Source organism: Mytilus trossulus, chromosome 12 (genome assembly GCF_036588685.1).
Source record: "Mytilus trossulus isolate FHL-02 chromosome 12, PNRI_Mtr1.1.1.hap1, whole genome shotgun sequence".
Classification (NCBI taxonomy): domain Eukaryota; kingdom Metazoa; phylum Mollusca; class Bivalvia; order Mytilida; family Mytilidae; genus Mytilus; species Mytilus trossulus.
In genome coordinates, this window is record NC_086384.1 from 12,729,228 (window position 1) to 12,743,848 (window position 14,621).

The window sequence follows — 14,621 nt, forward strand, 5'->3', positions numbered from 1 at the left end:
TTTTAAATAGGAAACAAATACTTCTTATAATAAATATAGATATACTCCTACGGGGAGCGGAGATATTTTTTCGAACTCGGCTATATATAATATATATAAGAAATTTACCTTAAGGCATAGGAATGCATATTGACAGGATATATGTAAATATTTCCCTACTACACTTATCCCACGCTTTAAACAGATAACATTTAAAATATTCTTAGTCAAACTTTATCCGAGACTACTGTATTTCTTAAGCATTTTTTAGAGTAGTTTTGATAAAAAATGAAATACTATAAAATTAGTACATCTTCACGATTTTTTAAGTTCTTAGTTTTGATTATGTTGTTCTATTAATTCACCATTGTATCAGACTAGGAGAGGGATGAACCACCACAAACATATTTAATCCCGCTACATTATTTATGTGTCTGTCCAAAGTGAGGAGCTAATAATGCAGTATGTGTCTGTCCATAGTCAAAGAGCTCAAAAATGCAGTATGTGTCGTTCGTTGCTGTATTTCATATTATTTTTTTTGTTCAATGTTTTGATCGTACATCAGCTATGCTTTTAGTTTACTCGTATCAATCGTGTAACATTTTTGATGTTTTGTCTCGTTTTGTTTATATAGATTAGACCGTTGGTTTTCCGGTTTGAATGGTTTTACACTAGTAATTTTGGGGCCCTTTATAGCTTGTTGTTCGGTGTGAGCCAAAGCTCCGTGTTGAAGGCCGTACTTTAACCTATAATGGTTTAATTTTTAAATTGTTATTTGGATGGAGAGTTGTCTCATTGGCACTCACACCACATCTTCCTATATCTATTGATGTCTGGGCATTGTATTGCTTGCTATATATTCGCAGAGACATGTATAGTGATTAATGAATAAAATTGAGAATGGAAATGGGGAATGTGTCAAAGAGACAACAACCCGACCAAATAAAAAAACAACAGCAGAAGGTCACCAACAGGTCTGTGTCTCCTGTTATGTGGTTTTGCTACTAGTAATTGTTGCAAACTGTAAGATAAAGTAGAGTTACTCACTTTGTGGTAATTAAGACCTGAAACTGAATCCCCCCATCAATGGTAGCAACATACCTAATTTATAGTCCTGTACTAAATACATTTCAAATCTAACAATATGTTTTTAAAAAAGTCATGAGTTTTTTTTTTGTATAAATTTTAATTAATACGCAAATAATACATTCATGACTGATTGTTTTCGACTTATCTTATAAGTCATTTGTGGATTATTTTGAATAATAAAAAATGAAAAATGAAATTATAATAGCAATCAAAGACAAGTTCTTAAATATGAAAATGTCAAAATTCATTATACTTTAAATTAGATTGCTGGTATTCTATTACATATTCTGGGTACACTTGATCGAAAGTAAAAATTACGAATATATTCGGATTTCGCACATTATCTACACAGGAGTCGAAAAGTTCGAAGGGATCCAAAGGGTTCCTTGATGGGGGACGAACAAACGACGTTTCTCCAAGTGTATACTCTCCTGCTAAAACTCGAACAACAAACATCCGTTTTTTTCGTCCAAAATCCGTGTAACTGTCGGCAGTTTGAGCCATTTTCGCAAAATAACTGCCTTTGCCATATTTATGACCTATTTTACTACCACTGAATCGGAAGTCGAAGCCTTGGCGACATATTGCATCAACTATGTCTTCGTTAGTACCATGAAATAGTTGTAGTTCCATTACATTACCACCGCATGTTTTCTTCTTATTCATCTTTTCTCTTTTACTACAAAAAATCAAATTATGTAAATTATTACAAAAGTATTTTGATTTTTACCTCAGAATCTCTAAATTTGAATGTGTGTTTTTCGAGTGTTTTTCATATTAGCGGTGTCTTTTGTTTTAAAGAGGATATGAAAAATTGGATTCTTAGAACGTTACATGTATGAAAAATATTAAAGTTTGAATAAACAGTAAAACGGCTTAATACGATCTAACACTTAAATGACTATGCTCTGGAGTTCCGAATGAGGACTACTTGGACATATAAACCATATTACAATACGACCTGATATATCTGTATGGTCTGATCGCACCTAGCCTGTACAGACTCAGTTAAAGCCAAACTGATATGACTACTTGTGAAGATTGATCTCAATGGCATCATACCACATCGTACTTTTTTTTTAATATATAATGTCTTACAATGCCAATCAAATGACTACACGCGCTGACAGCTACATGCAACAATAGTCTAAAGGCATACGTGTCTATACAGCCTGAAATTCAGACGACGAAAACTTGCAGCTACATGACTTTACGAACCTACAGTCAAATGAATATACGGTCTGACAGCCAGATTACTATAGATCTTACTGCTAGATGACTTTACGGTGGTCTAGCACGTGCAGTGTAATGACTTTAAGTTCAGATAGATGAATCAAGGTCTAAAAGTAAGACGATGAACGTTTGTATTTTATGTATGCTGTTTTCATTTCATCTTCCTTCTGTGTGTTTTTTTTTCATATGTCAGCCAATTCTTCGAAATCATTTATAAAAATGATATGTACCGTAGGAAACTTACCTCGCATAATTCATCCATAATTCGCCGTTTTCAATCCTCTTTATCGATGTAATATTGCATGACTTTGGCATTGTTTCAAAAAACATTTTCCTTATCGTGCAGCCTTCAGGACCAGTCTTATGGCATTCTACCTGAATGACAAAGCGTATGTGTATAGCGACAGAAATAAACAATTGCAACTCATTTGTAAATATCTTAAGTTTGTGATATAAAGGAAAATCTGTTTGGTAAATGTCTTTTCGATTTACTTTTCAGTATTTGTTTAAACTTTCATATCTAGATTTTATCTCTTTTTTTCACCTTGGCCAAAAATAAAAAATCCTCCGTTAGTCCATCCTTTTCATCCACAAATTTAAGATATTTCCTTATAAAATATACATAATGCGTTTACCCTAGCAACCAATTCGTTATGAATAGGGGATTTGTCATGCAGTCAACTTTCCAACATCATTTTTATAAGAAAACCTTCTTTTTCTTAACACAAGATTGAATAGATAGGCAAAAGATTATTTATAATTATTTGGATCTGCTTACCCTTCCGTGGCACCTGTCCTCAACACCGTTTTAGATATGGTTTGTGTTGCTCATTCTTAACTTTAGTTTTTTATATTGTGTTTTGAGTACTATTTATTTACTGTTAGTCTTTTTCTTTCATTAACCATGGCGTTGTCAGTGTATTTTTTCGACTATTGCGTTTGAGTGTTTCTCTGGTACATGTATCTTTCGTCTCTCTTTCTTTATAGCAAATTATTTTGTATATATATTTTTATATACACCTGGAAAAAAGTATTGCAACACCAAAAGGAAAAACAAATTTATAAAACATCCTTTATTACTTTGTGATATTATTTATCGAAATAGAACTGGTTTATCATTATTTAAATCTCACCTGAGTTTAATAAATAAAGGTCAACTCGATAAGTCATAATTCGCACGTGCAGGCACTGTACCCGAAAGCTATAAAACAGGTGTTTCTATCCCCACTGATTGCAACCCTTTAAATTAGCAAGTTTGTAAAGTTATATGATTAAAACAATAGAATGGGTCTTCCACAGCTCTCAACTGTATTAAGATGCAGATTGTTGGCCTGCGAGCAGCAGGTATGTCGCTTCGACAAATTGGACGTAGTGTTGGTCATCACCATTCAACAATTAGTCGTATAGTGAAAAAAAAACCAAACAACCAATGATGTTAAAAGACCTAGCAAGATTAGGCCCTTTAACATCAGATAGAGAAAACCGAGCTTAGGAAGGCTGGTGAGAGGAACACCAAGTGAGTGGTTGCCATACCGAAGCCTTTCAAAGAGAACTGTAAGAAATCGACTTAAAGCTGTTGGTTATCGTGCTAGAAGACCAGTAAGGAAAATTTTGCTAACACACAGACATAAGCCTGCCCGTATGCAATGGTGCAGACCTCGCCGACGTTGGAGTTTATGGTCTTGGAGGAAGATCCATTGGTCTGATGAGAGTAGGTTTATGTTGCACACGGTTGATGGTCGGGTACGAGTTTGGCGTCAGCAAAATACTGCGTATGCTGAAAAGAACATCATTGAAACTGTTGCATTTGGAGGTGGATCGATTATGGTATGGGGATGTGTTTCACATGACTGTAAGTTAGCTCTTAAAACCGTTAGAGGAAACCTGAATGGCCAAAAATATCAAAGAGACATTCTTGCGGCAAGTGTGGTGCCTCACTTTGATAATCATCCTCTGAATTCAAGACCAGTTTTTATGAATGATAATGCTAGACCACTTCGGTCCCGTGCTGTTATCGATTATCTGCGTGGAGAAGCAATAACAACTCTTCATTGGCCTGCTTGTAGCCCAGACCTTAACCCTATCGAGCATGTATGGGACATTATTGGCCGAAAAGTGCGCGAAAGGGCACCACCAGTTCAGACACTTGATGAATTAGACAATGCACTTCACCAGGAATGGTTGCAGTTACCCCAACAACAAATTCGTCGATTGGTAGCAGGCATGAGAAGACGTTTAGAGGCAGTTATTCGTGTGAATGGAGGTAACACCAAGTACTGATTTTTAAGCCTATAAAGTTCAACGTGATGTAAACTATCGTTTTAAGATTTGTTTTGAAATGTCTGACATTGTTATATTCAATTACAGTAAAACTTCATTTTGTAATCAAAATTGCTGTTATTAAAAAAAATATCATACATTTTTTTTATTTCGTTTTAATGCCAAAGTTATCATTAACAATGTACCAATATCATTATACAAATATTTAATCATATTCTATCTGAAAAAAAGAAGTTAATTTTCCAAAATTTGAAAAATCAAGGTGTTGCAATACTTTTTTCCATGTGTATATATCAATTTTGTACATTATTGAAAAAATGTCCAAGCTTATTAAGACGTTACGCACAGTATTGGTGCTACGTTTGTAACGTCAGAAATGTTCATCGACGGAACGTTGAGAGAACGTTATTGAAGCCTGTGTTAACGTTTGCATCTAAATCTTAGCATCCCGCTTTTTGTTCTCTTCTTCTTCTTTTTTCCTTTCTTTCTTTATATAATCTTATTCTTTCAGTGGTGGTTAAATTTGTTTTGGCCTACAAGAACGTAGTTTATGAAAAAAAAATTAAAATGACAAAATAAACGTTACGTTGAAAATCACGGAAAAACGTTACAAGATTGCACGGTAACAAATCAGACTAGACATTTCGATTTTCTTATTATTTTTGTGTCTTTCATTATTTATTCAAAATTCTTTTTATGTGAGAAAGACTTCTAAAAACACATTACGAAAACAATACATAAATTAAAGAATAAGGTACACAATTGATTTATATTAAAGTTCGAATGTACAACATCTTTACGGAAACGTACATAATTTGTGCAATTAGCACACGGTAACAAAATGGACTAGACAAGCAAAAAGTTAAAATTCGATTAGAAAATTCCACTTCCCAACCATATTTTTGTACTATTTGTAAATGGTATTAAAAGCACATTAAGAATATATGTTTTTTTTTCGTTTACATATAATGGCATTCTATAAAATTTCTTACCGTAGAATCCATTGTAATTTTTATCTCCTTTTTCATATGTCTTTTTACATGTGTCTTTTGAACATTTCAATGCATCTTCTTACTCGCATATTTGAAAAAATGGCCAAAACGTCGGATGCGACGTCGTAGCGAATTGTGCTAAAATTTCGCATAGCATTTCCCACTAATTTGCGTGCAAAAATAAGATATTCTGATTCAAATTACTAAATAAACTCAATTTCCATGTTACAAGTTACGCTCATATTTTTTGACGTTTTTTCCCTTTAGGGTTATTTGATTTAATTTTATGTTATAACTTTATTATTTCAAAGATATTAATATAAAACTATAGTCTTTTAGACAATACATATCATACCAGTTTTCATTTATTCTAAAAGACATGCTCAAATTAGGAAGAAAACACGCGGAACTAGTAGGGTTCACCAATACTGTGCGTACCGTCAGATGTTTTCAAAGGAATTATAATATAAATATATAATTTGGAGTTAATATTGGTACAACATTAATTCGTTCTACTATCTGGACACATACCAAACTATAATGATGGATTAAGCCTTCTGGTCGGCGTCTTTTATCGAAAGACCATGACGACGGTATACTAGATGTTTGATCGTAGGTCAGTGGTGTTAGTACAAGTGTTGAACATGATGTTGCTCTCTTCATGGTGCCGGTATCAGCTGATCTGAAATTATCCAGAATTGTAGAACTAGCATATGAGGAATGAAATATTGAAAAAAGGATTCCATGGTAGAAAAAAATCACGGGGAAATTAAAATTCCGAATTAAATGTAAAACGACAATACTAAAAGATGAAAATATTTTAGAAATAATATACAGTAACTCTCAAATTATAGCATTAATAAGCATAATGTTTGAAATATGAAAAGAATGATGATTATTTATAAAGGTGTGCAAAAATGGTTTCTAAACAGAAATTCCATTGCTTCCTTGGAACAAATAGGGAAAAAAATTAAAATTGCAGAACCGGAGTTATTGTTCGCCATCTTCACAGTATTCAACCAAATGCTTTTGAGTTTTTCAATATGCATAATAAAATTAAAGATGATCCGATATTGAGATTGAGATTGTTCCAGAGAAAGACCTCATATTCTTTGGCGAAAAAGTGTCGTTTACAATTGTATTAACAACAGAACGTTTTAATGCATATTATGCAGTAAGTTTACAAGTATTGATGAATTCCTAGTCAAAGGTTTTATACTAGTAGGTGGTTGTAATTGAAGCTTCCGATTTATGGTTTCAGGTGAGAAAACTGGTAAATAAGGAATTTCAACCATTAGTTTTCAATATTAGAAAGACATAATATTGTTTCTGCTCAATTTACTGACTGTTTTATAATATTGTAAAATGTCAGCTTATAAAATCATTTCGAAAACATTCCGTTATAGATACAGGTCTTATCTGTTGCACACCAAAGTTAACGGTCTCACCTTAATAATAAAGTTTTAAAGGTTAGATTCCCGAATTACCTATTTAAAGGTGGTACTAAAAATGGTATAAAAAAACTGGTTGAGTATAATGTCGAAGAAAAGAGTCAGATATCTTCAAGGGTTAACTAAATTATGGAACGTCCAAATTTATCCTAATTTTTAAAAAGATCCAAACTAAAAATTATTTGGCAGTAAGGAAATCTTGACAGACAAAAACTCTTGGAAGATATTTAACAAACCCTTATAGTTTGATTCAATTAAACTGAAAGTAGAGCACCCGTCTACTGAACCTCTACAACGTACTTTCTCTTTTTCATCTCCACATCTTCAGCACAAACAAATACAGGCCTTCTACGAACGCATCTTTCTGTTTTATGGACCACATTTTTCTGAACCATTTTTTGAAAGTCCATTATGTAGTCGTGTCCACTTGTTTTGAACTTCATCTGACCACATGGGTTCTCGTGGTAATTCATTTCCAAGCTCGCACTGTCCAAAATAGTAGCATAACCTGTGACATTCTGAATAGTAAAACATAAAGGTATATATTTATAAGATTTTTCTGCCCAAAATAGCAGCATAACCCGTGGAATTCTGAATAGTTCACAACAAGGCTCTCACTGTCCAAAATGATAGCATAACCTGTGACATTCTGAATAGTAAAACATAAAGGTATTGTATCTAAAATGTATCTCACTGTCCAAAATAGCAACATAACCTGTGACATCATGAATGATAAAACAGAAAGGTGTTGTATCTAGAATGCTGTAGAATTTGTATTTTACCAGATAAACATGTAGATGTTTATTTACTGTTAGCACTGCCATGGTTTTGTAATTACACAGAATACGATGGATGGCCATGTGAAGGAGTATCTAATAACCCTTCCGGAGCACATGATATAGAAGATTAATAATTAAACAACAGTACAGAACACTTCATTATCCCTTAATTTTAATTTCTGCTATAAAGATGATGTGATTTCACTATCTTTGTTAAACGCATCCATCCCATGAAACTTGAAAAAAATGGATATAACAGGAACAGTAATTTTTCCTGCATATGGAGTATATTTCTACGAGTTGCTACGATTTCAGTGCTTGCATTTCCTATCATTATTTCCTTGATAGAGAGTTACAGGGAAACTTTTTAACCAAGAGTTACAAGTAATGCATTTGAAATCATCTGATATATTATAGAAGTCATCACGATAAAAAAGATGTGGTATGATTGCGAATGATATAATTATCCACCAATGTTTAAATGAAGTGGATGTACAAAACTTAAATTTAAAGAAAAAGAATTAACGTAATGATAAAAACAGTATTCAGCTTCCTCACACGTCTAAAATAAACAGACAACATCACCAAGTTGGTTGGCCGTTACGAACTATATGTTTCACAGATGACAACGGATATGTTCCAAATTGTGTAACCACAATACGGCTATCTTTCCTTACATTTTGAAAAGGCGAACTACCAAATAAAAATACTGACATGAGTAACATAACTGCTTACACTTCCGGGGAATATTAAATCTACCTCAGTTTTTTGTGGCGTTCTTGTTTATTAATTTGTCTCACGTGTGTTTTGTTTTGTAAACGGTTTTTTGTCTTTTGATCTCTTTTCGTTTTTTACCATGACGTTGTCAGTTTATTTTAGACCGACGTATTATTTTGAATATCTCTTCGGTATATTTCGACTCTCTGTCATATAAAGCTAAACATGAGCAACAGACACCAGCAAAATCCGCGGATATGTAAGAAGCCGGAAAGGCAAAACAGATGATGGCGCATCTTTGTCACCTGTCATGTTGCTCGTGTTCATTTTGTAGGCATTCACTGGAGGAAAATTAGAAGGGTTTGTGGTTATAATTCGAATATAATTATCCTTTAGATCATCCGTTGTGATGCAGACATTCTAAAACGTTCAACAAACGCGTGTTTACGTCTGTAATAAACACTTTCAAAGTGATGACTTTAAATTTATTATTTGGAACCCTTGGATAAATAGCTTTCAGCAAATTCTATAAAAATACATGATTGGAAACACAAGTTCTTGAAAATACTATCAACTTAGAGATATATGATGCTCTAGTTAGGCAGTTGATAAAGCACAGAGACGGTCGATGAAAAGTATGTACAATAAAGATGAAACTTCTTCACGGTAGCGAGAAACATTGACTTATCGGCTTTGAAATTTAAATACCTGTCCACCATAAACAATCCACCTTTCTCTTTGATCTTCCCAATACCATTTGTATTCTGTTGCTAAAGGTTGAAATTTCTGGACCGCTGAAGACTTCGTAGATAACCTTCTAACATTTATAAAAGTACCTTTTTTCTTCCCTGTCATTTGTATGAAATCTATATTCATTCGCATTTGCTTGCTGGAAAAGACAGATTAAGACCAGAATTATATTTTATGATGTATATGCTTTACGCACTTTGAAAGTTTCACCCGAACTATTAATAAAATTGAGAATGGAAATGGGGAATGTGCCAAAAAGACAACAACCCGACCATAGAACAGACAATAGCAGGTCACCAACAGATCTTCAATGCTGCGAGAAATTCGCACACCCGGATATGTCCTTCAGCTGGCCCCTCAATTAAGCCGCACTTTGTTGCTTTTATTCGAATTCGTTTGATATGTTTGAGCTTTTAATTTTACCATTTGATTGCGAACTTGCCGTTTTGAATTTACCTCGGAGTTCGGCATTTTTTGTTATGTCACGTTTCGAATATAGGCCTCGGTAGGGACCAATTTGTAGCTCCCTCTTCTCCGGCTCCTTTGGCCCTGTGAATTCTTTAGAAATCTGTCAATTTTTATTTTTGAATGGTCAAACGTGAATTGTTGTCAAATTTAAATTTTTATTGACAGTTACTGCCAGGTAGACAGCCGATTATGTCCATGAAGTATCATGTTTTCATATTCTATGTGCCTATCAGCTTGATTGCAGTGATTTCCCATACAAAACTTTTTTTAATTGGTAATGTTTGTTGGTTAACATTTTATTTTTGGCAATAACTGACGTAATGGTTAGACATTGGTGTTGTCAAGTTAAGATCTAATGGCCGACAATGTAGGCATAATTTGTACTTTGGTTAACATGGACATAACATACTTTCATTGGTTAATACAATTTAACACTTTTAAAGCCGACAATAACATTTTGTAAGCTTCAAAAGTGTTATATGAATGTAATTCAATCGTTCTTCATCAATTTCTCTGTCTGTTAACACATTTCAACATACATAATCTCTACACAGTACATACCCAAATTGTATACAACAGTCAACATTGTACACATCACAGTATTTCTGTTCAATCTCCACATTTGACGCTGGTCTGTAATCAGTCCATTCTCCTCTCGTGTCTTTAAACTGCCATTGGTACATACTACCTTTATGCTGCATGTTACATCTAGCTCCATATCGACAATTACCTCTCAAATAATAGATGCATATTTCATTAGACTCTGCCTGGAGTACACGTGGCTCATCAATGTCACAACTGCATGCTAATGATAAAGTCGACATGCCGGTAAACAGGCTTGGGTTTGATTTTGATCTGTAAAAAGGTCAAATTATCCAGAAATGTGAATTTTGAAGTGATGTGTTCATAATAATATCAATAATACGCTGCCCCCGAAAAACAAATGAATACTTGCGATTGAAATAAGAAATGCAATTCTTTTAGTTGTACACTTTTAGTTTAGTTTGTTGTTCTATATTTGAATAGTAATGCAAACCCGTTATATTTCAAGTTATCTGATATGCCACAGACAGGGTCGTGTCCAGGATATTTGAAAGGGGGGGCGTAGAATAAAATATTTCGCCGAGCGAAGCGAAGCGAAAAATTTGTGGGACCTTTTTTTGGCTTAAAAACATAAAATAATAGAGAATTGCACTAATGCAACGGTTCCTGACTTGGAGCATGTATATTTTAAAGTTAAAGTGTCAGGATGTGACATTTTTTATGCCGAGTTCTCTCCATTAATTGTCTATGGTATATTAAAATGATTGGATGGATCTTAATAGGAGTAGACCAATAACGAGAAATTCCAAACTCAAGGGTATATAGGAGTTACTTAACATTTCAATTCCTAGGCCAGGATTTTATTAACGAGAGGCGTGATTACGGTTGAGGGTCCATAAGGAAGCTCAGTAGCTCCTGAATTTCAACAATTTAGCATCAAATTATGAAGTTATCCCTCTATTTTTTATTAAGTTCGGGTTTCGTTGAACGACACACATGATACAAGACAAATAAACACTGAAGAATAAAGTTCTTTCGTTCTGAGTATTGCTTTAATGTGGAAATATACATATTTCTAGTATACATGTACCTTGACGCAAAACCTAAAATGAACACAGAAAAATACTGACGGACTCTCATTTTCAATTACTAGAGTGGATTCATTAGAACCATTTTACGTGGATTTCTCATGGCGTAATCGTCAATAATTTTATCAAAATCAAGTTTAATGTCTCTGTGAACATATAAAAGAAGCAGAGCATTTAGGCGATCCTCCTTCATGGTGCTTCTCAAATCATTCTTGATCAACTTAAGGGATGAGTTAGCTCGTTCGGTGGAGCTTGACGTGACGCTCGTCAAAGTAAGTAAGAAGAGAACTTTCATGATGTTTGGAAATAAAGTCGAGCATGCCCTTACATCAGCAACGAAATTTTACGGTTGATGATGACCCATCAGATTGGGGAATCAGTATAAAAAGAAATCAGAGTATGTGTTTAATTAATGAATATGATAAATTGCTTTTATTCTATACAATACTAGCAGATTATAACGATAGGCTTTTTTTTTTTTTTTTTTTTTTTTTTTTAAAAAACCATTACGCCCTTACCTGGACCCGCCCCTGACAGATGACTTGTGGCCATCAATATGTACTATATATGGCAAATAAATTCTCAACTAAATCCTTTTCTGCATCACTTACTACATTGTCATTACCTGATCATGTGATTCATAGGTTGTAGTCGTGCCACAAATCAATATTTGTATACATTACGACATCTTCATTACCTGATCATGTCATGATTCCTACATTGTAGGTTATCATCGTGCCACAGTAACTTGTTATTACCATTAACTAAATCCCCATTATTTGCAAACGCCATATTCAATGCAGTTGGTTATTATGATAGTGCCACGGTTATCGGTCACGTGTTATCGGTACCTCCTCGTCAGTATCATTGAATACATCTTCATAACTTGATCATCTCACTTTCTCCCGGGATGTGGTCTTTTCACAATTAAGAAGGAAAGGTTAAATTCTAACTAACATTCTGCAGACAGTATGCATAAAAGAGCTATGGACTGTATTTTTTTCCTACTTTGAACGATGTTTACAGATATCTACCTGTGTGACATTATGACGTAAAACGCGCGATTCTACGCCTGAGTCAATGTGTATCTAACCATTCAGTCCCAGTATGTAAACTATTTCAATCGTTTATGAGTGGATTTAACATAAATAAATTTCTAACAATAAGAAAGCAATGGATGAGCTTGTTAAATTTGATATATGCCATTTTTGCACATATGTGACTGCTGTCCCCCTATTTGTAACATTTTTACCTAATACGTCTGTTTGTTCTGTTAATGCATCGTTGTCAATTTGATGGTATTTGATGCGACTGTTATACAAGTGAGAGGTCTAGCTAGCTATAAAACCAGGTTCAATCCACCATTTTCTACATTAAAAAGGCGTGTACCAAGTCAGGAATCGTTGGATGTGTTTCAGCTTTTGAATTTGCCATTTATGACTTATATCTAGAAATTTAATATGAGGGTCGTTTGAGAACAAAACTTTACAACAAAAGAGATGGTTTCACCTTCCGAATTGTGACATTTTCATTTTTAAAACCAAGAATTTGAAGTCATCACTTCGTAAATTTTACTGAGTTTGATAACCGTTATTGAATATCCGTTTCACTGATGACATCGGATATGTTCCTTATGTAGTACACTACAATCCTGTTACCTTTTCACGAACGTGACCAATCGAATGAGACTATTTACCGGATTTGTACACCCTGAGCAACACGACAAGTGCCACATGTGGTGCAGTATCTACTTTCTCTGTCGGAGCACCTGCGATCACTCCCAGATTTTTGTACGGTTCGTGTTGTTGTTGTACCCCTATTTGAGACATTTTTACTTATTGTGTCTGTTTGTTTTGTTCACACATCGTTGTCAATATTATGGAATTGATGCGACTGTCATACAAGTGAGAGGTTTAGCTAGTTTTTAAACAGGTTTAATCCACCCATATGATAAGTACATAAGAAAATGCCTATACCAAGTCAGGAATATTACAGTTTTTATCCCATTCGTTTGATGTGTTTATTCTTTTGATTTTTCCATTTGATTAGGGAGTTTCCTTTTGAAATTTTCCTCAGAGGGTTTTTGTGATTTTACTTTTTACTGGCACTTCATCGTCTATGTCACTACCTAGATCGTCATTACCTGAGCATGCCACGATTCCTTGGTTATGGTGGTGCCATAGTTGATGATACTTCATCTTTATTTTCACTGATGTCATTCTAATTACCTGGTCATGACAAGATTCCTGGGTTGTGAACGTGCCATAGGTGCGGGTGCTTCATCGTCCGAATCACTGACGTCATCGTCCGAGTCCTCAGTGAAACACTCTTTCAAATTTTCTATAATTCCTGTTGCAGTCTGCTTTATATTGATGCCATATTTTACTAGAAGTTCTAGAAAATCAAGAAATTGAAAATTAAGATAATTAACAAACGATACTAAAGATAACTAATTGTAAAGTCTTTAAACGTCATTCAGGATTGAACTTGAAAAGATTGTTTGTCTGAAACAATTTTGTTTTAAATAGATTCTACTTTTACTCGTCTTTGTCTAATTGAGCAATGCATTCATCTTTTAAACGTTATATGCTTTAATACGTTAAAAAATTGTCACTTCAGATATTTCAGACACTAAAATATTCACATTATTTCCCCATTTATTTTGTTAAGTTTTATATCATCAGATGAACAATTGCAAATGCAACAAAATAAATTCATATCAATATTCAATATCGAAATAATAGTACAAAATATTCATATTCTTTAGTTATAGGCTCTAAAAAAAGAAAATCAAACTTTTTGACACTAGATAAAATTTCTACCTTTCAATTGAGGATGCAAAATGTTATGATTTCGCTTGCATCTTCTTCTAAAATGACAGGATCCCGTAACATACGGTTTACAAATATGCAGAAATTTACAGCCATCTTCCTTTGAACACCCTTTTTCTAAGTTGTAAAATTTGCATATTGGTGGTCGTGTCACCTGGCATCTATTTCTAGGGATTTTGAAAAGATTCCTTAGCTCGTCGACATCGAGTTCCCCCAAATCGTGATATTCTAAAAGTGCCTTGTTATAGTCGGATTCTAAATTGTGACCAAAACGGCATCTAGAACCTTTGACGGTACAAGAATTTGATAAAAGATAGAATTTGCAGATGTGTAATTTATTGCAATTTTTTTCGCAATTTCTTCGTATTCCGCTGTGCGATGAACAGAGCTCTAATGTGGTTTTTGCTTTGATAAATTGAAT

At 33.9% G+C, this 14,621-nt stretch overlaps 1 protein-coding gene across 1 annotated transcript; it reads right to left on the bottom strand.

Annotated features, from left to right (window-relative positions):
- Positions 1–1,305: 1,305 nt before the first annotated feature.
- LOC134692222 (protein mono-ADP-ribosyltransferase PARP11-like) lies at positions 1,306–12,161 on the bottom strand. Its single transcript, XM_063552673.1, has 8 exons — positions 12,067–12,161; positions 10,300–10,593; positions 9,229–9,409; positions 7,629–7,673; positions 7,325–7,542; positions 6,105–6,255; positions 2,546–2,676; positions 1,306–1,747 (listed from the first exon to the last, which is right to left on the bottom strand). The coding sequence occupies exons 1-8, from the start codon at positions 12,159–12,161 to the stop codon at positions 1,306–1,308; spliced, it is 1,557 nt and encodes a 518-aa protein (XP_063408743.1).
- Positions 12,162–14,621: the final 2,460 nt, after the last annotated feature.

Excerpts from the sequence above, each read along its gene's own strand:
- LOC134692222 (XM_063552673.1), bottom strand. The coding sequence starts at position 12,161 with ATGGCGTTTGCAAATAATGGGGATTTAGTTAATGGTAATAACAAGTTA. Across the intron at positions 9,410-10,299 it reads GACTGTTGTATACAATTTGG|CAAGCAAATGCGAATGAATA; the intron begins GTATGTACTGTG and ends TGTCTTTTCCAG. Across the intron at positions 1,748-2,545 it reads TTATGGATGAATTATGCGAG|TAAAAGAGAAAAGATGAATA; the intron begins GTAAGTTTCCTA and ends GATTTTTTGTAG.